This window comes from Carcharhinus amblyrhynchos, chromosome 14 (assembly GCF_965287045.1).
Source record: "Carcharhinus amblyrhynchos chromosome 14, sCarAmb.v2.hapA, whole genome shotgun sequence".
Classification (NCBI taxonomy): Eukaryota; Metazoa; Chordata; class Chondrichthyes; order Carcharhiniformes; family Carcharhinidae; genus Carcharhinus; species Carcharhinus amblyrhynchos.
The window spans coordinates 2,822,505-2,847,563 of record NC_137337.1 but is presented as its reverse complement, the minus strand read 5'-3'; the positions used below and the strand labels follow the sequence as shown (position 1 = coordinate 2,847,563).

Here is a 25,059-nt window from a genome sequence, read left to right as displayed (position 1 = left end):
AGTGACCAGACTCCCCTGCTCTTGTTGGGCAGCACTATGTCTACCTGAGCAGGCATCTCCACACAGTGCAGAGCTCCCTCAACCCTGCACTTGTGTAAAAGGCCACTACCAGAGAATAGCTGCAACCGGAACTTAAGACCTGTCCATCTTATAACATCAGACATTCAGATTTTCATCCTAGTTCAATGCAACTTCATACGCCAACAAGAGTTTTTCAGGGGAAGAAAGTGACCAAAAGAAGCATGTCCATCAGAGGCAATGATACTGGGATATATCTGAAACAGTTACATGCATGGGAAGCTTTACTCTGTATCGGTTAACATTTCATGCACACACACAAAGATCTGGCATAAGCAACTTGTAACATCCATAAACTTGGACAGAGAATTAAATAAAGTAACTCATTACCTGGATTTACTTAAAAAAACAAGTTAAACATGGTTTAAATGTTCTGAAAATGACCGTTAAGATTGGCATCATTTACGCAGCCTGAAAAGGATACGAGGTGTGCCCTCTGTTCGACAGACGAGATAAAGGCAGGCAGCGATGACGTGGCTCATTTTCCGGCCCCTGGTGAGGTGCTTGCTCACTGCCATTTTGAAGAAGTTAAAGGCAGTATCGAGGCAATGCTGGTTTAACTGAAGCTGATTACCCAGGTGGTGAATCTGACGCCGACCTGAGGAGCAAAAGCAAGATCAAATTTAGGATGCATGTGTTTGCAGCTCCTCGTCACAACCCTCACATCAAGTCTGCAGCACAGAGCCAGACCATTTGGCCCAACTGGTCTATTCCAGAGTTTATGTTCCACATGATGGGGAGGAGAGAGTCGAATGTTATTATTGCTATTTTATTAATCCAAAAACCCAGCTAATGTTCTGGACCTGGGTTCAAATCCCGCCACAGCAGATGATGGAATTTGAATTCAATAAAAATATCTGGAATTAAGAATCTACTGATGACCATTAAACCATTGCCAATTGTTGAAAAACCCATCTGGTTCACTAATGTCCCTTAGGGAAGGAAATCTGCCATCCTTACCCAGTCTGGCTTACATGTGACTCCAGATCCACAGCAATACGGCTAACTCTCAACTGCCCTCAGGCAACTAGGGATGGGTAATAAATGCTGGCCAGCCAACAATGCCCATGTCCCACAAATGAATAAAAAAAAAATCCTCCTGCCACCCCATCAAATACTAGTTTTTTTTTAAAGTTAATTTATTAGTCACAAGTCGGCTGACATTAACACTGCAATGAAGTTACTGTGAAAATCCCCGAGTTGCCATGCTCCAGCGCCTGTTTGGGTTACACTGAGGGAGAATTTAGCATGGCCAATCCACCCTAACCAGCACGTTTTTCAGACCGTGGGAGGAAACCTGAGCACCCGGAGGAAACACAAGCAGACACAGGGAGAATGTGCAGACTCCACACAGTGACCCAAGCTGGAAATCGAACCCGGTCTCTGGTGCTGTGAGGCAGCAGTGATAACAACTGTGCCACCGTACCAGCCAGCTTGACAAACTTGAGTTCTTCGACGAAGTCAGGGAGAGGGTCAGTAAAGGCTGAAGTTGTGAACATGAATTTTCACATTATTGGGTACAAAACTGAATAAGAAAGGAGAGCAGGGATAGGTGAAGAATGGCTACTTCTCAGACTGAAAGAAAGGATAAAGCGGCTTTCCTTTGGGATCGACATAAGGACCACCACATTTTTTAAACATATTTAAACTTAGCATTGGAGGCGTAATTTCTAGATCTGCAGATAACATGAAGCTCAGATATGTGTCAAAAATATAGAGGATAAAATGAAGAGTGACGGATTAAACTCATTCTCTGAAGACTCAGGTTCAATTGCATCTTAATCAGTATTTATCTGGCATTTTTAAAGTAACAAAATGCCCCAATGCATTTTCCAAGGGTATTTTACTTAACAACTGACAACGAGTCACATAGAGAGAAACCGCTTTGCCAAAGACGTTTTTGTAAATTCATTTTCTGAGATGTAAGCATCGCTGGCCAGGCAAGCATTTACCGCACATCCCTAACTGCCCTCCACTCCAGAGGGCAGTTGAGAATCAACCACGCTATCTGGCTCTGGAGTCACATGAAGGCCAGACCAGTTAAGAACGACAGATTTCCTTCTCTAAAGTGAACTAGATGGGTTTTTCCAACAATCAACAGTGGTTTCATGGTCATCAGTAGACGTTTAACTCCAGATTTTTATTGAACTCGTATCTGCCATGGTGCGATTTGTCCTGAGTCATAAGAACATAAGAACATAAGAAATAGGAGCAGGAGTAGGCCATCTAGCCCTTCGAGCCTGCCCCGCCATTCAATAAGATCATGGCTGATCTGTCGCTGCTCAGTTCCACTTTCCCGCTTTCTCCCCATAACCCTTAATCCCCTCTCTTATCAAAAACCCATCAACCCGCTTCTTAAAAATATTTAGCGAGGCAGCCTCCACCACTTCAACGGGCAGAGAATTCCAGAGATTCACCACCCTTTGAGTGAAGAAGTTCCTCCTCAACTCCGTTCTTAACCGCCCCCCCTTTATCTTGAGGCTGTGCCCTCTAGTCCTACAGTCCTTTCTGAGCGGGAAGAGCCTCTCCACCTCTATCCTATCCATCCCATTCATCATCTTATACGTCTCAATGAGATCTCCCCTCATTCTTCTAAACTCTAACGAGTACAAGCCTAGTTTATTCAGCCTCTCCTCATAGCTCAACCCCCTCAACTCCGGTATCAGCCTAGTAAACCTCCTCTGCACTCCCTCCAAGGCCAAAATATCTTTGCGCAGGTGCGGCGCCCAGAACTGCACACAGTACTCCAGCTGCGGCCTCACCAATGCCCTATACAGCTGCAGCAAGACCTCCCTACTTTTATATTCAATCCCCCTCGCTATGAAGGCCAGCATCCCATTCGCCTTCCTGACCACCTGCTGCACCTGCAAGCTGGGTTTTTGCGACTCATGCACAAGGACCCCGAGGTCCCTCTGCACCGTCGCCTGCTGCAGTTTTTCGCCCCCTAAGTAATAGTCCTTCCTACCATTCTTCCTACCAAAGTGGACCACCTCACACTTGCCAACATTAAATTCCATTTGCCATTTCCTGGCCCATTCGCCCAGCCTATCTAGATCCTTGGTAGGACTGGAGGGTCTTAATGACATTACTGTTACTAGAGAGGCGGTGCTCGACAGACTGGAGGGGCTGATTGTGGACAAGTCCCCAGGACCGGATGGAATGCATCCGAGGGTTCTGAAAGAAATGGCGGAGGTGATAGTGGATGCCTTGGTGGTTATTTTCCAGACGTCGCTGGATTCCGGGGAAGTGCCGGATGATTGGAAAACGGCTAATGTTACGCCGTTGTTTAAGAAGGGTGCCAGGCAAAAGGCAGGGAATTATAGGTTGGTTAGTTTAACGTCTGTGGTAGGTAAAATGTTAGAATCTGTCATTAAGGAGGAAATTGCGAGGCATCTTGAAGGGAATTGCTTGATAGAGCAGACGCAGCACGGTTTCATTAAAGGGAAGTCCTTGGTTACAAGTCTAATGACAACACAACTACGTCACTGCTTCAAGGAGATGGAGAGGTAGAGAGGTTTATGAAGATATGAATTAGGAGCGAGAGTAGGCCATTTGGCGCCTGGAGCCTGCTCCATCATTCAAATTTCAGAACTTGGGCCAAGAAAGCACAGCCACTAATAGAAGAACAATTAAAATTGGCAATGCACTCGAGGTCAGAATGGGAAGAGAGTACAGATTTTGGAGGTTTGTGGGGTTGGAGGAGATGGGTTGGAGTAAGTTTACTATCAAATAAATCTGGTGTTGTCAGACTTCTTACTGTGTTGGAGGAGATTACAGAGATCAAGGCCATGGAGGGATGTGAACATAAGAACATATGAATGAGAATTTAAAAATCAAAACAATAGTGGATAGGAAACCAATATCAGTCAGTGAGGACTGTGGCAATGACCTGATGTATTTTATGTTTTTTTGAACAACAGGTGGTGACAACCTAGGGAGGGGGAAAGAAAAGGGACCTCAATAATCACAATTCACTCAGGAATTACCCCGTATCATTAGAGACTCAGCCGTACCCAACTGAAAAGTGAAAGCTATCACAGCAACATTAGTGTCACAACAGAGATGTGTCTGACATCAATTTAGCAAGTGAAAGCTGCAGCCAAGCTCCTGGCCCAGCGCTGCATGCATGTATAATTAAAAGGCAAGATTGCCCTGTGGGCTTCAGAGTCTGGAACAGGATGAGTCAGTGATGAGGGGGAGGGGGGAACGGATGAATTAAAAGTGAAACAAAAGATTACTGTTCTTCAAATACCAGACAAATCAGCACAAAATAAATAAATAACGCACCCAGACTGTGGGCATGGAGATAAGGCAGAGGATGAACACAGATGAGAGTGTCCTCCGGGTATATAAACACAGACATACTTGCTTTTGAGGTCAAGGATGAGTGGAGAGGTGACTAGCTCAGTCTGAAATGTGAAATAAGCCTTACTCCAATGATGTCTAAACTCCTGCAAACTATGAAAGAGTGTGATAAAACCCTCGTAGTCTCAGCCACTCCAGAATACGTCAGCCAGCACTGATTTAATTGAGTGCCCATCCCGCCTACAAAATGATTCATCCCTTGGAATGACTCATACATAGTCGAGATACAAGGGATAGTGGAAACCTTTCATCTATTGTTAGTCAAAGTGTTGAATAGTTTCTGGGTGGGAGTGAGAAAAATAAATAGAGGGAGAAATAATGGGGTGAACGATGTGTACCATTTCCACAATTAGGAATGGTAAATAGGAGAGGATCCATTTCCCAGACAGCAGAAACAAAGGCTCATTATCTTAGTGAGTACAGGAAGCAGGTTGTGGTGCTCCCTGTCTCAGCACACTGACCAAACCGGAATGCTCCTTGCTCAATCTCAACTGACGTATTCCATTCTGTCTGTGCCCTGGGAGGGAGTGCAGGGAGAACACGCTCAGTCCTGGGGAAGGGGTACAGGGGGAAACACACTCCTGGGGAGGGGATACACCTTCTGGAGAGGGGGTACAGCGGAAACAAGTTCCTGCTCTGATGGTCCAGTCCACAATTGAAAAATCTGCCATAATTCTTGGCCACACATAACCACTGGACAGACAGTAGAAGCAAGGGGAAATCATTGGAATAAAGAATGTTGTGGCGGATCCAAATGTTCCCATAAATCAGAGTTTAAAGGTGAGTACAGTTAAAAGATTCTCTGTCATGATTAGTGATTCGCTAAAGCAATCAGGCAGGTTACGGGGGATCTCAGATTGCCAGTATATCAAGATATGGAATAGTGGTATCTTGGATGGTTTAGGAACGAAATAGGATAAAGAGGAAATCTAGGAATAAAAGACACATAAATCATCCAGTGATAAATTCAGAAGTAGTGGTGGGATTCCTTTCTACAGGAATAGAATATAGAAGCAGGAAGATAATGCCACATTTACTTAGGCCATATGGTCCTTGCTTAGACCATATGGAGGAGTGTGAACAGTTATGGTCTGCACGCTACAAAAGAATACATAGCACACCAAGAGAAACCAGGATTGAGCCATCAGGGCAGCGGCAGCAGCGGGGCCGTGTAGGATCTGGCGGAGTCAGGCATGAGGGTGGACATGGAGAAGCTGTTGCCAATTTTGGATGAGCCCAGAACAAGTGATCATAAAATTAATCACAAACACATCAAAAGAGGAATAACAAGAGATATTGTGAGACTAGTCATAGAGAAAAAGGAAGCATTTGTCAAGGATAAGAGGCTGGAAACACACAAAGCAAGGTAGAATACAAGGAAAGTAGAAAGAAACTTAAGCAAGGGGTAAGGAGAACTAAAAGGGGTCACAAAAAATCATTGGCTAGCAGGATTAAGGAAAATCCCAAGGCTTTCTACACATATACAAAGAGCAAGAGGGTAGCCAGGGAGGGGGCTGGCCCACTCAAGGACAGGGGAGGGAATCTATGCATGGAGCCAGAGGAAATAGGCGAGGTATTAACTGAGTACTTTCCGTCAGTATTCACCAAAGAGAAGGACTTGATAGATGATGATTCTGGGAAAGGGTGTGTAAATAGTTTGAGTCATGTTGAGATCAAAAAGGAGTTGCTTTTGGGGTTCTTAAGAAACATTAAGGTAGGAAGTCCCCAGGGCCTGATGGGATGTACCCCAGAATACTGAGAGAGGCAAGGGAGGAAATTGCTGGGGCCTTGAGAGAAATCTTTGTATCCTCACTGGATACAGGGGAGATGTGATGTGGATATGCCGGCGTTGGACTGGGGTGAACACGGTAAAAAGTCTGACAACACCAGGTTTTAGTCCAACCGATTTATTTGATAGTAAACTCACTAGTTTTCGAGGGGTTTCCCTCTTCTTCAGGTGAATGGAGAGTTCTGGCCTCAGACAGAGCATATAAAGCACAGACAGTTTACAGATTACTGATTAGAATGCGAATCCTTACACCTAACCTGCTGTTCAAGTCCTAAAGTGGCTGACAATGTGAGTGGAAGGAGCACTGATCACAGGTTAAAGAGATGTGTATTGTGTCCAGACAGTACAGTAAGTGAGGTTTTGCAAACCCAGGCAAGTCACGGGGGTTACAGATAGTGCGACATGAACCCAAGATCCCTGTTGAGACCGTCCTCATGTGTGCGGAACTTGACTATCAGTCCCTGCTCAGCAACTCTGTGCTGTCGTGTGTCGTGAAGGCCGCCTTGGAGAATGCTTACCCGAAGGTCAGAGGCTGAATGCCCGTGACCACTGAAGTGTTCGCCAACAGGAAGGGAACAGTCTTGCCTGGTGATTGTCAAGTGATGTTCATTCATCCGTTGTCAAACTTGTCCCGAAGCATGGTACATTGAGGAGACCATGCAGACGCTACGACAACGGAGACTGATAGCCAAGTTCCGCACACATGAGGACGGTCTCAACAGGGATCTTGGGTTCATGTCGCACTACCTGTAACCCCCGTGACTTGCCTGGGTTTGCAAAACCTCACTTACTGTACTGTCTGGAGACAATACACATCTCTTTAACCTGTGATCAGTGCTCCTTCCACTCGCATTGTCAGCCACTTTAAGACTTGAACAGCAGGTTAGGTGTAAAGATTCGCATTCTAATCAGTAATCTGTAAACTGTCTGTGCTTTATATGCTCTGTCTGAGGCCGGAACTCTCCATTCACCTGAAGAAGAGGGAAACCCCTCGAAAGCTAGTGAGTTTACTATCAAATAAGTCAGTTGGACTAAAACCTGGTGTTGTCAGACTTTTTACAGGGGAGATCCCAGAGAATTGGAGAATAGCCAATATTGTTCCTTTGTTTAAGGAGGGTAGCAAGGATAATCCAGGTAATTGCAGGCTGGTGAACCTAACGTCAGTGGTAACGAAATTATTGAAGAGGATTCTTCAAGATATTTGTAAATGTGGACGTATTAGCAAGAGACAACATGGTTTTGTGACGGGGAGGTTATGTCTCACTAAACTGATTCGAGTTTTTTGAGGAAGTGACAAAGATGATTGATGAGAGTAGGGCAGTGGATATTGTCTACATAGACTTCAGTAAGGCCTTTGACAAGTTTCATCATGGCAGACTGGTGCAAAAGGTGAAGTTGCATGGGATCAAAGGTGAGCTGGCAAGGTGGATACAAAACTGGCTCGATCATAAAAGAGAGTGTAGCAGTGGAAGGATGCGTTTCTGAATGGAGGGCTGTGACAAGTGGTGCTCTTCAGGAATCAGTGCAGGGACCTTTGCTGTTCGTAATATACATAAATGATTTGGAGGAAAATGCAACTGGATTGGTTAATAAGTTAGCGCACAACATAAAGGTTGGTGGATTTGCGGATAGCAATGAGGACCATCAAAGGATACAGATCAGTTGGAGACTTGGGCGGAGAGATGGCAGGTGGAGTTTAATCCAGACTAATGTGAGGTAATACATTTTGGAAGGTCTAATACAAATAGGAAATGTATAGTAAATGGCAGACCCTTAAGAGCATTGATAGGCAGAGGGATCTGGGTGTACAGATACACAAGTCACTGAAAGTGGCAACGCAAGTGGAGAAGGCAGTCAAGGAGGCATACGTCATGCTTGCCTTCATCAGCTAGAACACTGAGATTAAAAATTAGCAAGTCATAAGGGTCAATGGGTGCTATTCGGATTGGCGGTTGGTGACTAGTGGAGTGCCCCAGGGGTCGGTGCTGGGGCCTCAGCTATTTACCATTTATATAGATGATCTGGAGGAGGGAACCGAGTGCAGGGTGTCGAAATTTGCTGATGACACCAAGATTGGGGGAAAGGCAAATTGTGCGGAGGGTGTGGAGAGTCTGCAGAAGGATCTAGATAGGCTGGGCGAATGGGCCAGGAAATGGCAAATGGAATTTAATGTTGGCAAGTGTGAGGTGGTCCACTTTGGTAGGAATAATGGTAGGAAGGACTATTACTTACGTGGCGAAAAACTGCAGCAGGCGACAGTGCAGAGGGACCTCGGGGTCCTTGTGCATGAGTCGCAAAAACCCAGCTTGCAGGTGGTCAGGAAGGCAAATGGGATGCTGGCCTTCATAGCGAGGGGGATTGAATATAAAAGTAGGGAGGTCTTGCTGCAGCTGTATAGGGCATTGGTGAGGCCGCAGCTGGAGTACTGTGTGCAGTTTTGGGCGCCGCACCTGCGCAAGGATATTTTGGCCCTGGAGGGAGTGCAGAGGAGGTTTACTAGGCTGATACCGGAGTTGAGGGGATTGAGCTATGAGGAGAGGCTGAATAAACTAGGCTTGTACTCGTTAGAGTTTAGAAGAATGAGGGGAGATCTCATTGAGACGTATAAGATGATGAATGGGATGGATAGGATAGAGGTGGAGAGACTCTTCCCGCTCAAAAAAGACAGTAGGACTAGGGGGCACAGCCTCAAGATAAAGGGGAGGCGGTTTAGAACGGAGTTGAGGAGGAACTTCTTCACTCAAAGGGTGGTGAATCTCTGGAATTCTCTGCCCGTTGAAGTGGTGGAGGCTGCCTCGCTAAATATTTTTAAGAAGCGGGTTGATGGGTTCTTGATAAGAGAGGGGATTAAGGGTTATGGGGAGAGGGCGGGAAAGTGGAACTGAGCCACGACAGATCAGCCATGATCTTATTGAATGGCGGGGCAGGCTCGAAGGGCTAGATGGCCTACTCCTGCTCCTATTTCTTATGTTCTTATGTTCTTATGTTTATGGAACCTTAGTTAGGCCGCATTTAGAATATAGTGTTCAATTCTGGTCGCCACACTACCAGAAAGATGTGGAGGCTTTGGAGAGGGCATAGAAAAAATTTACCAGGATGTTGCCTGGTTTAGAGGGCATTAGCTATGAGGAGAGGTTGGAGAAACTTGGTTTATCCTCACTGGAACAACGAAGGTTGAGGGGCAACCTGATAGAATTCTACAAGATTATGAGGGGCATTGACGGAGTGGATAGTCAGCTTTTTCCCAGGGTGGAAGAGTCAATTACTAGGGGGCTTTGGTTTAAGGTGCAAGGGGCAAGGTTTATAGGAGATGTATGAAGCAAGTTTTTTTTTTTACACAGAGGATGGTGGGTGTCTGGTACTCGTTGCCGAGGGAGGTAGTGGAAGCAGATATGATAGTGAGTTTTAAAGTGTGTCTGGACAAACACATGAATAGGATGGGACTAGAGGGATATAGTTCCCGGAAGGGTAGAGGGTTTCAGCTCAGTTGGGCATCATGGTCAGTGCAGGCTTGGAGGGCTAAAGGGCCTGTTCCTGTGCTGTAATTTTCTGTGTTCTTTAAGGAATTTAGAAGCAATTTATTTGATGGAGCGGTGACGAGATTACAGACTTCACTGACACATGGAGCAATTGAACAGTGACACGAGATGGATACAAGATGGAGAAGACAGCAGGGTGTGAAGAGTTAATCAGCAGAGCGATAAGGATCTTGTAGGCTATAGCTACCAGCATACATCAGTTGGGTTAAACTGGTTACTGAACTTCATCAACTCCAATATTAATAGTACATCAGATACACATTAAATATCAATGTCTAGGAAAAGAGCAAGGAGATAGGATTGCAGTAAATAACCCCAGTGTGGAGCCATCACCTATATAGCTCCATGATTATCCATGCTATGTTGAAGGACTTCACAATGACACACTGTAGCTGCCCCTTGGCAGATGCTCAGGGACAATCCTGGACACCATCTGCTTCATTAGAAATGCCACATGGAGCTGGGGTAGGAGAACCCATCCCACTGACAGACCAGCCATAATCTACATACTACCACAGGATTAACCCCCTGGTTCATCAGAGTTAATTAGTCTGAGTCAAAGGGTCATGATGAACACCACAACTGCCCACCTCCTCTGCGCCCTCTGTCAGCCTAAAGATTGACATGCGTCACAGACAGTTGGCACCACCTGTATAATCTATCCCAAAAAGTTAGTGCCTTCTGGAAATGAGACAAGAGAATTTACAGAAACAAAAAAGATTTGCCCATGAACATCCAAATTGTGTGCTTCAAAAAACATTTACCACCTAACCTCACTAAAGTTTAATACAGTCTCAGGAATTAGATGACAAGTTGTAAAACCACCCAATACAGATGCCGACCTGTTACTGATTATAAACTTTACAACTTGATAAAGAGCAAGCTCTCATGCTGGGTCTACGAACTTAACCCCTCTGCTTCTCAAGGTTCTGCACTTGGTTGAAATTTGCTCTCGAACCCACAGCCTTGTTCCCCGTTAAGTGGCAGGGTGCATTGCCATGAAGCCACCTCAAAGGCACCACCCAGGCCATGTGTTAAAAACAGTGTGTGCACAGCTGCACAATACTATTTGGAGGTCCACAGACTGAAGAACAATTTCATTTCAAAAGGAATAAATGGTATCAGAGCTGGGCCTGCATTTGACAGCCCAATTCTCACTCAGATACTGCCGTAAAATGGGTTGTCTGATGAGGAAAGGTTGAGCTTGTATCTGCTGGAGTTTAGAAGAGGCGACCTGAGTGAAACATATAAGATCCTGCAGTGTCTTGGCAGGAGATGTGTGGAGAGGATGTTTCCTCTTGTGGGAGAATCTAGAACAAGGGGTCACTGTTTAAAAATAAAGGGCTGTTCAACTAAGACAGAGGTGAGGAGAAATAATTCCATTCAGGATGGTGAGTCTTCCTCAAAAGTGGATGCAGAGTATTTGAATATTTTAAGGCATAGCTAGGTAGATTCTCGATTAACAAGGGGGTGTAAGATTATTGGGGTCAGCAGGAATGTGGGATTGAGGTTACAATTAGGTCAACCCTGATCTCATTGGCAGAGAAGGCTCAAGGAGCTGAATGGTCTATTCCTAATTCACATGTTCAAAATGACAACTGTGCCTTCAGCTATTCCAAGCTCTGGAATTCCCTTTCTAAACCTCCACTTTTAAGATGCTCCTTAAAAACCACCTCTTTGGCCAAGCATTTTGTCAGCCACCTAAACGTGAATGTGACTCAGTGTCAAAGTTTGCCTGATAATGCTTCTGTGAAGGTTTTGTATCAAAAGTGCTATAATAAATGTATGATGTTGTTGACTGCCCCTTTCTTTATAGATTACATTGCAGCCTCTATTCAGTCGTAGCTTACACAGGGCACTTAGGAGCTCAGGTATGTTATGGTTTAGGATGCCTTCCAACACCTCCCACTCAAACGGAAGCTTCCATAAGTAGATCTATGCTGACAAGCATGAGGTCTGCTTGTTGCTTCACATATTGAGAATGAGGCAAAATGTATATAAATCATAGAATCCCTACAGTGCAGAAAAAGGCCATTCAGCCCACCAAGTCTACACTGACCACAATCCTACCCAGGCCCTATTCCCGTAATTCCTCATATTTACCCTGCTAATCCCCCTTAACATTAGTGTTAATTTAGTATCGCCAATTCACCTAACCTGCACATCTTTTGGACTGTGGAAGGAAATCGGAGCACCTGGAGGAAACCCACACAGACACAGAGAGAATGTGCAAATTCCATACAGAGTGTGACCCGAGGCTGGAATTGAACACAGGTCCCTGGCACTGAGAGGCAGCAGTGCTAACCACAGTGTCACCCAGAAAATGCAATTGCGTCCAAGTAATAACCATGTTTCAGATGAAGCGTTAAACCAAGGCCTTGCCTGCCCCCTCAGGTGGATGAAAACATTCCCGTGACATTATTTCGAAGAAATGGCATTCTCCTAGGTGTCCAATCAGCATTAATTCCTCAAACAACATTATGAAAACATCATGTAAAATCATAGCTGGTGCTCTCTATGCAGCCCTATGAAAGAGGATGAAGACAGATGTGGGCACATTACACGTTGCTATTTGTAGGAGTTTGCTGTGTATAAATTGGCATCTTAGTTTGCTACGTTACAGCAGTAATTACACTTCAAAAGTACTTCATAGGCTATTTTGAGGAATTGAATGGCATAGTATAAATGCAAGTCTTCTTATTTCTATAGTTTGAAACGAGAGAAATGTTGGCCTTGAGTTTACTAGCTAGGAATAGAGTCAAGCTGTAAGACACTATATTTTCCAAACTGTTTTATCCAATAACTAAATTAAGGGAACTGTTCATGTAGAATGCAGGTGATGCACTGTCAGCATTCACATTTCTTAAGTAACAGAACTGGATGTCAATGTTCATGGAAAGCTGCCATTGCCTACTGTTGTGTTAGTTTGGAGGGTAGAGATACATCAATCATCCTTATTGGCCCAGGTTGCTCAATTTCATTACTCCACCATTCCACTATAAATATTGTGATAGGGACGACTTGTGAGAGCTTCATTTCCCACACAAGGTTTTGAGACATTCTCTGTGCGGGGATAGATTATTGAAGAAAAGGATTTCTCCCTGGGGAGAATACAGAATCAATTACCTACTCACCAGGCCCAGAACTGTGCATAGAAACAGGAGCAGACCATTCAGCCCATCAAGTCTGCTTCCTATTCAATTCAATCATGTCTGTTCATTCAGGTCAATACCACTTCCTGCACTGTATTGTTTTCTGTCTGGTATACATTGAGTGACTGAGGCTCTACACCACCATGGATTAGAGAATTCCAAAGATTCACCACCCTCTGTGTGAAATAAATTCTCCTCACCTCAGTCTTAAATGGCCTGCCCCTTATTCCGAAACTGTATCCCCTGGACACAACAGCACCGTGTTCAACAATCAATGCCCTTGTAAAGGGTGATGCGTTCAGATTATATTGTAGAAGATTCATGCAACTGATTCCTGGGATAAAGGGGGTTATCTTATGATTAAAGGTCAGACAGGCTAGGCACATACTCATTGGAGTTTAGAAGGATGAGGGGTGATCTTATTAACACATACAAGATCCTGAGGGGACATGACAGGATGGATGCTGAGGCAATTTTTGTGAGAGACAATGGAATTGAAGGAACAGTTTAAAAATAAGAGGTCTAGCATTTAAGACGGAGATAACAAGAACTTTTTTGTCCCAGCGAATCATTAGTCTGTGGAATTGTCTTCCCAGGGGGCTGGTCATTGAATATTTTAAAGTAGAGTTAATAGATTCTTTATTGACAAGGTGGGGGGGGGGAGCGTAGAAGCGACATGGAAAGAGAATCATGGAATCCCTACAGGGCAAAAGGAGGCCATTTGGCCCATCAAGTCAGCACCAACTCTCCAACAGAGTTTCTTACCCAGACTCTATCCCTGTAACCCCACTAATACTGCTAACTACACATTCTGGGATTAGCATGGCCAATTCACTTAACCTGCACATCTTTGGACTGCGGTAGGAAACCCACACAGACAAAGGAAGAACATGCAGACTCCACAAAGTCACCCGAGGCCAGAATTGAACCTGGGTTTCAGGCTTTGTGAGGCAGCAGTGCTAATCACTGTGCCATCGTGCCACCCTACAGCTAAGGCCTCAATCAGGTCAGCCATGATCTTTTCAAGCGGCAGAGCAGGCTTTCACAGAATCTCTACATTGTTGGAGGCTATTTGGGCCATCAAACTTCACCAACAACAGTCCCACCCAGGCCCAAGCTGTAACCCCATGTATTTACTCTGCTAATCCCCCTGACACTAAGGGGCAATTTAGCATGGCTAATACCTAACCAGCATCTTTGGACTGAGGGAGAAAAGCAGAGCACTCGGAGGAAACCAATGCATACACAGACAGAATGTGCAAACTCCACACAGACAGCCACCCGAGGCTGGGATTGAACCTGGGTCCCTGGTGCTGTAAGGCAGCAGGGCTAACCACCATGCCGCCCTTTTGGACTACTACCCTTAATCCATATATAACCGAGAACAAAGAAAATTACAGCACAAATGGGGCAGGCCATTTAACTAAAACCCCCGGTTTTAGTTAAGGAATCATATCCCCCTACTAAAGAGCAAAGAAAATGTGTTTGTTATGAGGAAAAAAATCCTTCCTCATAAGCTGTGTTATTCACTGGTTCCAAATATAAACAGGGGGGCACCAAATGTAAACAGAGCTCTTGGAATTTTTAGGGTGGGTACATTCAGCCAAGGTCAGGGATCCCCCGAGATTCTCGTGTCCATGACTGTAATGCACATTCCTTCTTGCACACATTTTTCCTACCATTGGGAAAGGCCTCCTGGCAAAATGGCCACAACATTTGGTGGAACTCATTACCACAAAAAGTAGTTATGAACCAAAGAGGCACAGCCATGGCCTTTCCACTCTGGGGCCTGGGCCTTGTCTGTCCAGGAATCAGTAACAACTCCAGCTCATTTCAGAATTATACCGAGCTTCTCATGGGTGAAAGACACAGGAGCATCTTCCTTGTTATGATGATGTGATCATTCCACAGAAGTCAAAGTTGAAATTCCTTAATAAAGTCGCCAACTACAAGAAGCCCAGGCACTGGATCAAAAAACTAGGAAATATCCTTCAACCAGCGACACGGACTGCTGCATTTGCCAAGGATCAGTATGACATTGTAGCTTCCGGAGGCGGTTCATTTCACTGGGGTCACTTTGAAATGATGGGCCTCACCATTAAACAACAGATGGATGCCAAATCATGTTTGCTCACTGGCGTGTAAATGCTCCATATAAACCCATCACACGCAAAAGATTAGATCACAGAACGGGCGATGGGAATGTGGCCATCAATCATGATGTCACTCCAGTCAAGTGTGGCTGGATTACAGATGAACTCCATATTAAGTAGGAATCAGTACCTTCAGAATGAGGAATGGCGATTAGTGGGGGAAAGAAGTGATGTGGAATAAACCTCCCAGGTTGAAGCTGGATGTTTAATTCATGATTTAACACTTGACTCTGTACAATCTCGGTCATACCAATTTACTGCTGTTTGCTGTCATTTTTTAATTCCATCTCCATTTTCTACCCTCTTCAGTACACCTTGGTCTGCATGGTTCAGCTCAATTGCCCAGGTATGTCCTGTACACAAAAAGCAGGACAACTCTAACCCAGCCAATTACCACCCAATCAGTCAACTCTTGATCATCAATAAAGTGATGGAAGGGGTCATCGACAGTGCTGTCAAACAGCACCTGCTCAGCAATAGCCTGCTCAGTGATGCCCAGTTTGGGTTTTGCCAGGGTCACTTAGCTCCTGACCTCATTACAGCCTTGATTCAAAAACGGACAAAAAAGCTGAATTTCAGAGGTGGGGTGAGAGTGACAGCCCTTGACATCAAGGCCACATTTGACCGATTGTGGCATCAAGGAGCCCTGGAGAAACTGGATTCAATGGATATCAGGGCAAACTTTCTGCTGGTTGGAGTCATACCAGGTACATAGGAAGATGGTTGTGGAGGGTCAGTCATCTCAGCTCCAGGACATCTCTGCAGGAGTCCCTTGGGGTAGTGTTCTCGGCCCAACAAACTTCAGCTGCTTCATCAATGACCTTCCCTCCATAAGGTCAGAAGCGGGGACGTTCGCCGACGATTGCACAATGTTCAGCACCATTTGCGACTCCTCAGATATTGAAGCAGTCCATGTCCAAATGCAACAAAATGTGGACAATATCCAGGCTTAGGCTGACACGTGGCAAGTAACATTCGCGCCACACAAATGCCAGGCAACAACCATCACCAATAAGATACACTCCAACCCCCGCCCCATGACATTCAATGGTGTTACCATCATTGAATCCCCCACTGTCTACATCCTTGGGGTTACCATTGACCAGAAACTCAACTGGACTCACCACATAAACACAATGGCTGCAAGAGCAGGTCAGAGGCTGGGAATACTGCAGCGAGTAACTACCTCCTGACTCCCCAAAACCTATCCAACATCTACAAGGACACAAGTCAGGAGCATGATGGAAGACTCCTCACTTGCCTGGATGGGTGCAGCTCCAACAATATTCAAGAAGCTCAACACCATCCAGGACAAAGCAGCCCGCTTGATTGGCACCACATCTACAAACATTCAATCCCTCCACCACTGATACTCAGAAGCAGCGGTGTGTACTATCTACAAGATGCGCTGCAGCAATTCATCAAAGATCCTTAGGCAGCACCTTCCAAACCTATGACCACTTCCATCTAGAAGGACAAGGGCAGCAGATACGTGGAAACACCACCACCTTCAAGTTTCCCTCCAAGCCACTCACCATCCTAACTCGGAAATGTATCACCATTCCTTCACAACTGCTGGGTCAAAATCCTAGAATTCCCTCCCTAACGGCCACGTTCTCAAAGGGGAACTATGAATGGGCAATAAATGCTGGCCAGCCAGCAACACCCACGTCCCACAAATGAATAAAAAATATTTACTAAATGAGCCATCAAGGAGGCATGCTTGTGTCTTACACTCAGAATTCCTGCCCAATTGAACTGGTTTCTCCCAACAAGAAAGCACCAGGTTATCTGTGTAACGAATAGTCTTCCCAACTGTGTTTCTAGCCTTATTAATAGTTCTGTGCTCAGATCAAATAGAATGTTATCTTCTCAAATAGCCTTCTTTGCTGCCAACTTGTTACCATCAGTCATCAGGCAATGCTCATTCTGCCAAACTTTCCATTGGCTTCAAGTAACGGAGACAGACCTTCACTGGTGAACCAATTCGCCCTGCAACACTTTTAAAACTCCTTGTCCTCATTAATAATTTAGTCCATACCAGGAGATTGATATGTTGTTTTGCTATTTATAAGCTGCAACTTACCAATAGTTATCTGATTAGAAATAGTTTGTCTTCTTGATACATAGAGGGGAATAGACAGGGTGAATGCTGATAGGATGTTTTTACTTATGGGAGAGCCTAGAATAGGAGGACATCGTTTAAAAGTAAGCAGTTTCCAATTTCAAACAGAGGTGAAAAGAATTTTCTTCTCTCAGAGGGTCATTAGTCTGTGGAATTCTCTTCCTCAGAGAGCGGTGGAGACTCGATCATTGTATATTTTTAAGACAGAGTTAGATAAATCTTGATTGACAAGGCAGTCAAAGGGTGTAGGGGTAGACAGGAAAGTGAGGCCACAATCAGATCAAATGGTGAACGGCCTACTTAGCTCCTGGTTCATAGCTGGCAAGATGCAATGAATGATGTGCCAATTTTTCACAGTGATATTTCGTGCAACTCACCATGTGGGCTCATTGACATAAACCCAAACATCCCATAGACCAATACATTCTCCACCATCACAAACTAGAGAGGGATTGCCAGTAAAATGGTCAATCTTCAACTGGCTGATTTAATAATCTGGGTTTTAATTGGTTTCAACTGATAATTTTAATCTGCCCCTGGCACATAAGACCATGAGCCACAAGTGTGTCTTGCTCGCCTGAAACTGGCTAGTTAGATTAATCTGGAGTATTTGTTGCAGCAGCATGAGATGCAGCAGTAAGGTCAGGCTTGATCTTACTGCAGGTACGGGCAATTCATGCAATCACAGGTGCCTGTGCATTTGAGGAACTGTATAGAATGTACTAAACACCGCTGGATGGGCACAAACTGGCAAAAATCTGCCATGCCAGCCTTGTGAAGTGGCTTATGTGAGCAGGAATGAACATCTGAGCCTCTATTTTAAAAAATGATGTGGAGATGCCAGCGTTGAACTGGGATGGGCACAGTAAGAAGTCTCACAACACCAGGTTAAAGTTCAACAGGTTTATTTGTGAGTCACCTGATGAAGGAGCAGTACTCTGAAAGCTCATGATTCCAAATAAACCTGTTGGACTTTAACCTGGTGTTTAAAAATGATGGGTAACTGAGTGTAAAGTAGTTGTGTGTGCAATTCGTTTCTGTCTAAAATTCTGCCCTCTTTAATATTATTCAATTACATGAATAACTGGAAGCAAATGATGCAGAATGTCCAGACTACAAGGCATTTTTACATGCCGGTTCCCAGAGTTCAATTTCTCCCATATGCATAAATAAGTGTGAACAAAGGTCTTTTCCCACAGCTACCTGCGGTGTGCAGGATGTGCCCAGTGTGGTACAAAAATGCACTGATTAGAAAGGTCCCGTGTTTAATCTTGGTCTGAGCTGGTCTCAGTCAAGGCTGTGCAGTATACTGCCCCAGGACAAGGCATAGAAGGGGAAACACACCCAACTGCTGAAACAAATGCCCAACACTTCTGGTTACCCTATTATAGAAAGGATATTATTAAACTAGAAAGACTGCAGAAAAGATTTACCAAGTTTCTACCAGGACTTGGTGGTTTGAGTTATAAGGAGAGGCTGGATAAACTGAGATTTTTTCCTCTGGAGCGTAGGAGGCTGAGGGGTCATAGTCATAAAGGTTTACAGCATGCAAACAGGCCCTCCGGCCCAAATTGTCCATGCCACCCTTTTTTTTTTAAAAACCCTTATGCTAACCCCAGTTGCCTGCATTTGGCCCATATCCCTCTATACCCATCATACCCATGGAACTATCTAGCCTCTTTTTAAAAGATAAAATTGTACCCGCCTCCACTACAACCTCTGGCAGCCTGTTCCAGACACTTGCCACCCTGTGTGAAAGAATTGCCACTCTGGATATTTTTGTATCTCTCCCCTCTAGTTTTAGACTCCCCTACCTTTAGGAAAAGATATTGACTATCTACCTTGTCTATGCCCCTCATTATTTTACAGACCTCTATAAGGTTACCTCTCAGCGTCCTAAGCTCCAGAGAAAAAAGTCCCAGTCTATTCAGCCTCTCCTTATAACTCAATCCATCAAGTCCTGGTAGCATCATAGCAAATCTTTTCTGCACTCTTTCTAGTTTAATAATATCCTTTCTATAATAGGGTGACCAGATTTGTACATGGTATTCCAAGCGTGGCCTTACCAATGTCATGTGCAACTTCAACAAGATGTCCCAACTCCAGTATTCAATGTTTTGACTGATGAAACCAAGCATGCTGAATGCCTTCTTCACCACTCTGTCCACCTGTGACTCCACTTTCAAGGAGCTATGAACATGTACCCCAAGATCTCTTTGTTCTGTAACTCTCCCCAGCCCCCTACCATTTAAGGTAGATTTAAGGTGCAGATCTAAGGTGCAGGGAAGCAAGTACAGAGGTGATGTTAGGGGTAAGTTTTTCACTCAGAGGGTGGTGAGTGAATGGAATCGGCTGCCGTCAGTGGTGGTGGAGGCAAACTCGCTGGGGTCTTTTAAAAGACTTCTGGATGAGTATATGGGATTTAATGGGATTGGGGGTTATAGATAGGTCTATGGATTGGTAGGTATTGATGTGATCGGCGCAACTTGTGGGCCGAAGGGCCTGTTTGTGCTGTAGTGTTCTATTAACTGAGTAAGTCCTGCCCTGGTTCAATCTACCAAAATGCATCACCTCGCATTTGTCTAAATTAAACTCCATCTGCCATTCGTCAGCCCACTGGCCCAATTGAACATGATCCCGTTGCAAACGGAGATAACTTTCTTCACTGTCCACTATGCCACCAATCTTGGTGTCAACTGCAAACTTACTAACCATGCCCCCTATATTCTCAACCAAATCAGTAATATAAAATATAAATGACAAATAACAGTGGGTGATCTTATAGAGGTCTATAAAATAATGAGGGCATACATCAGTTAGATGCTCAATATCTTTTCCCAAAGGTAGGGGAGTCTAAAACTAGAGGGCATAGGTTTAAGGTGAGAGAGGGGAGAGATACAAAAGAGGCATTTTTTTTTTTTTTACACAGAGTGGTGAGTGTCTGGAACAAGCTGCCAGAGATAGTAGTAGAGGCGGGTACAATTTCGTCTTTTAAAAAGCATTTAGACAGTTAGATGGCTAAGATGGGTATAGAGGGATATGGGCCAAATACAGACAATTGGGAGTAGCTGCAGGGTTTTTAAAAAAAGCAGTATGGATAAGTTGGGCCAAAGGGCCTGTTTCCATGCTGTAACCACTACGATACTTCCCTCAATCCTTCAATTTCCCAGTCACTGGAAAATATGTGGACATCAAGGTGAGAACTTAGTTCACTACACAACTGAATAACCCAATACTTGTGGTCAAACTTCGGCCATGTACTATGGCTATCTGAATAAGGTGCTACAGCATTCCTAACATCAGCACATCACACAAACTCCTGCCGGCTTCAAAAAGATGTCAAGCAAACAAAACCAAAAAAAGTAATATTTTTAAAACTTCAGATCATTCCTCCAAAGAGTAAGTAAGCTTGTGAAAGTCAGACATCAAAGAGCAATGCAGATGTAGAATGAGGTCAGATAGACTATGAAAGCACAGTCTTTCCAGCTCTGGGGACCAAAGTTTCAGTTCAGCCCAGACTGCTGGGATGAAAAGCTGGAAGGATGGTCCATTGTTTTCAGCTGCCTCAGCCCAGTTCCTGGTCTCTGCAAATTCAACATAACAAATTAACTCATGACCACCAAATCCTACATTTTTAGATTGAAAATCAGAAGGGGGAGGGAAACATGAGAAAGTGGATGGAATTGTAAGTGAATTTTTAATATTGATGCACATAATCCTCACCATTTAAACTGGCCAAATCTGGTTTAAATCAAAAGTTACATTAACCAATTTCTATGACTACGACTGACAATAAATTTCACAGTCGCTGCTTACACTGTGTAAAGTGTGGCAGCTATTTCTGGTAGAAACAGGTGCTTAGTTACAGTAAATGATATCATAATGATCCAACCAAATGAATAATCAGACCTTTTCTATGCAAGTTACCAACACGCACAGATTCTCAAAAGAGTCTTATTAGTCCATTTCAAGGTTTAATTAATAGACATAGAATCCTACAATGCAGAAGGAGACCATTCAGCCCATCAAGTCTGCACCAACCACAATCCCACCCAGCCCCAATCCCCATAACCCTATACATTTACTCTAGCTAATTCCCCTGACACTAAGAGCCAATTTAGCATGGCCAATCCACCTACTACCCCGCACATCTTTGGACTGTGGAAGGAAACCGGGGTGCCCAGAGGAAACCCATACAGGCACGGGGAGAATGTGCAAACTCCACACAGACAGCGACCCAAGGAATTGAACCCGGACCCCGGCACTGTGAGGCAGCAGTGCTAACCACTGTGCCGTCCATAATGTCAGAACTGTAAATCATTGTAAATAGTACCTACCTGCCCATTAGAAACAGTGGAGGTCAGGTATTGTGCCTGTGTGCATCATAAAACTGCTTAAAATGGCAGGTATGTATATATAAATTAGGAGTAGGTCACTTGGCCCCGCTACCATTCAACAACATCATGGCTGATCTGGTTGTAACCCCAACCCCACATTCCTGCCTACCCCCAGATAACCTTTCGCGTTGCCTCGCCTCGCCACCTCACTGGACCCCCCCCCACCCCCCGGTTAATCAGGCATTTATTTAGCTGTGTCTTAAAAATACACAAAAATCATGGCTTTTACCATCTTTTGAGGAAGAAAATTCCAAAGATTCATGATGCTCAGAGAATTGAATTGGGCAACCCCTATCTTTAAACAGTGACCTCTAATTCTACATTCTCCCACAAGAGGAAACATCCTCATCACATCCACCTTGTCAAGACCGCTCAGGATGGCAGTGTAGTGGTAATGTCATCGGACCAGTAATCCTGAGGTCCCAGCCCAATGCTCTGGGGACATGAGTTCAAATCCCACCACATTAGCTGGTGGAATTCAAATTCAGTTAATCAAAATCTCAAATTAAAAATCAGTCTCCGTGATATTTTGAAACATATAATAAATATCCTGAGGGGTCTTAACAGTGGATGTGGAGAGGATGCTTGCTCTTATGGGAGGAAGTAGAACTGGGGATCACTATTTTAAAAAAAAGAGGTTGCCCACTTAAAGTGGAGTTGAGGTGACATATTTTCAGAGGGTTGAGAGTCTCCTGAAATGATGGTGGAAGCAGAGTCTTTGAATATGTTTTAAGGCAAAGGTAAGTAGATTCTTGGTAAGCAAGAGGGTAATAGGTTATGAAGGGTAGGCAGGATGTGGGGCTGAGGTTACAATCAGATCAGCCATGATCTTACTGAATGGTGGAGCAGGCTTGAGGGGCTGAATGACCTACTCCTGCTCCTTGTTCCTATGTTCGCATGTTCATTTAAACTGCCTTTTATTCTTCCAAACTCCAGGATCATACAAGCCTAGCCTGTCTTACCTTTCCTCTTAAGACAACCCACCCATTCCAGGTATTAGTCTGAATTACATAACACCACTCCAAGCATTTAATGCTAAACCTGCTCAAAGGGCACCATAACTGTTCAAAATGAGGAAATTAAGAGGTTGGGGGAGGCAAAGGAAAAGCACTTAAAATTTTAAGTTTATGCTGAAGGCAATTCATTCCAGTATCTCTGCTGGCTCTTTACTAGAGCTATCGAGTTAATAGCCCTACTCCTCCATTATAGAATCATAAGCACCACAGGCCATTGAAACAGACACAGACTGTGGAGTTGCAATAGTCCTCCACACAGTAAACTATTATTCCTGATCAATGGATCCCAGGGAGGAAGCACATCACTCTAATATTAGCTGAGGGTGCAGCTGTGGTGCCATTTATGCTCAAACAGCTGAATCCAGAACGTGGGTATCACTATTGCTCATCTCCAACTGCCCTCAGGAAGCTGGTGGCAAGCCACCTTCTTGATAACAAATGGCTTGTTAAACCATGGTAAGAAGTCTCACAACATTAGTACCACAAGCCACAAACTTTCAGAGCACTGCCCCTCAACTGACATTACAGCGATGTGCTTCCTCCCTGGGATCCATTGATCAGGAATGATAGTTTACTGAACAGAGGGCTATTGCAACTCCACAGTCTGTGGCTGCCTGTTTCGATGGTCTGAATGGGAGTTGTGTCACAAACAGGGCATATAGAGATACAAAACTAAACCACTGCAGAGGGAATTAATCACGTTGTTGAGAGTTTGGAGTTCCATGTTGGTAATGATGGTAATTTTCTTGTCCCGACTGGCTTTCTATGATAATCTAGCACTAATACTGATCCCAGCTTCTAATTCCAGAATCATTTATTCACTGATTTGAAATTTCCCAGTTGCAGTGGTGGGATTTTAACTCACAAATACAGATATATTAGGTCAGATCTCCAGATTATTGAGCCAGTAACAAAACCATTACACTCTCATTCCTCAGTTTGGAGGGTAGTGACCTGAAAGCAGGATGATACAGATGAAATGATATATTAGAAAGAGTCTGCACACCCTTTAGAGGTGAAAGAAGATAAGGACATTCAATTAGCGATTGGAAACCAATAGAAGAAATTTCTCCCTGTCAATTCACTTCTGGGAATACTCATTTGCAGCAATTACGAAGAAATTCTACGCAACATGTGCACTTTGAGTTTACTCCAGGGAATTTTAAGTATATATTACATACACCATGGGATTCAAGATGAGTCATTTTATTCCCTGAAGCATTCTTTCCTTAGCAGATGGTGCTGTTTCTCACAGACAATGTGAACAGTGGATGAAAGAGCATAGTTACCCAGATTTATCAGTAAACACTGCAAATGGTAACCTCTTTTCAGATGCTGATGGACTTGGCTACTTACAGTCTGTATTTCCTACTTTTAAAGTGGAAATTAGACTTCAAACACAAGCACATAAGAAGTAGGAACAGGAGTCAATCATACGGCCCATCAAGCTTGCTGACTTCCCCTTCTGGCTCCCATGTTAACTATGATTAATGGTTTCCTCTCATGTACTGCACCATCTCTCCTACAAAGCTGTCATCAACCTGCCTTTTGTCAAAATATCTCTTTCCCTGCAAACTACTGCACCATCTTCAACCTCTCTTTCCTCTCCCAAGTCCTCAAACATGTTGCTGCTTCCAAAATCCAGTTGCACCTTTCCATGGTGAATCTCTTAGTCAAGTTTCCATCCATCAAACTACTGAAAGAGCTGTTATCAAAGTCACAAATGACATCCAATGTGATTGTAACAAAGTTAACCTTATCCTTTCTTGTACTTCCCAACTCATCTGCAGCCTTTGACACGATTGACCACAATGTCTCTGTCATCCAGCTGAATGGACCTGATCTTATCTGATTCCATTCTTATCGATCTAATCATAACCAATAAATCACCTGTACTGGCATCTCTTCCTGATCTTGCACTGTTCCCTCTGGATCTGTCCTCAGTTTCCTTGTATTTCTCATCTTTATGCTGTCTCTCAGCATCATGTGAAAACAATATCAGTTTGCCCAAGTACACTGACAACTTCCAGCTCTAACTCATTCTCAATGCTTCCTCTAAGCTGCAGTGCCCTGAAGCAGCATGAACATCCCCATACTGGGCAACACCAGTTGCCGATTTCAAATACTATTCCTTTAATGGGCTGGAGCCTCCAAAAACAAATCCAAAGGGAATGTCGCATCTCTTTGACCCTCCACTGTCTCTACTTTGTCAGATTTTGGCTGACATTCAATACTGAATGAGCAGAAATTTTCTCCACAAACTGGCCACAATCCCCAACCCGCTCCTTTCTCAATTGTCTAAGACTCAATCTGACTGTTCACAATTCTGATGCCATACCTGACCTGAGATGAGCTTCCAACCTTCCATCCACACCATCATTAACAGTGTAAATTTCCACCTCTGTAATACTATCAGACTCGGTCCCTCCCTCAGCCCATCCTTTT

General features: G+C 44.2%; 1 protein-coding gene and 1 pseudogene across 1 annotated transcript in view; one reads left to right on the top strand and one right to left on the bottom strand.

Annotated features, from left to right (window-relative positions):
- The window catches only part of brf1b (BRF1 general transcription factor IIIB subunit b), a 350,927-nt gene that overhangs the window by 274,786 nt on the left and 51,082 nt on the right, over positions 1 to 25,059 (bottom strand). Inside the window, exon 3 of the mRNA XM_080202172.1 lies at positions 503 to 676. Coding sequence (XP_080058298.1) covers positions 503 to 676 — 174 coding nt within the window. The remainder of the gene's footprint in view (positions 1 to 502; positions 677 to 25,059) is intronic.
- On the top strand, positions 14,692 to 15,196 carry LOC145352325 (large ribosomal subunit protein uL16m pseudogene; annotated as a pseudogene).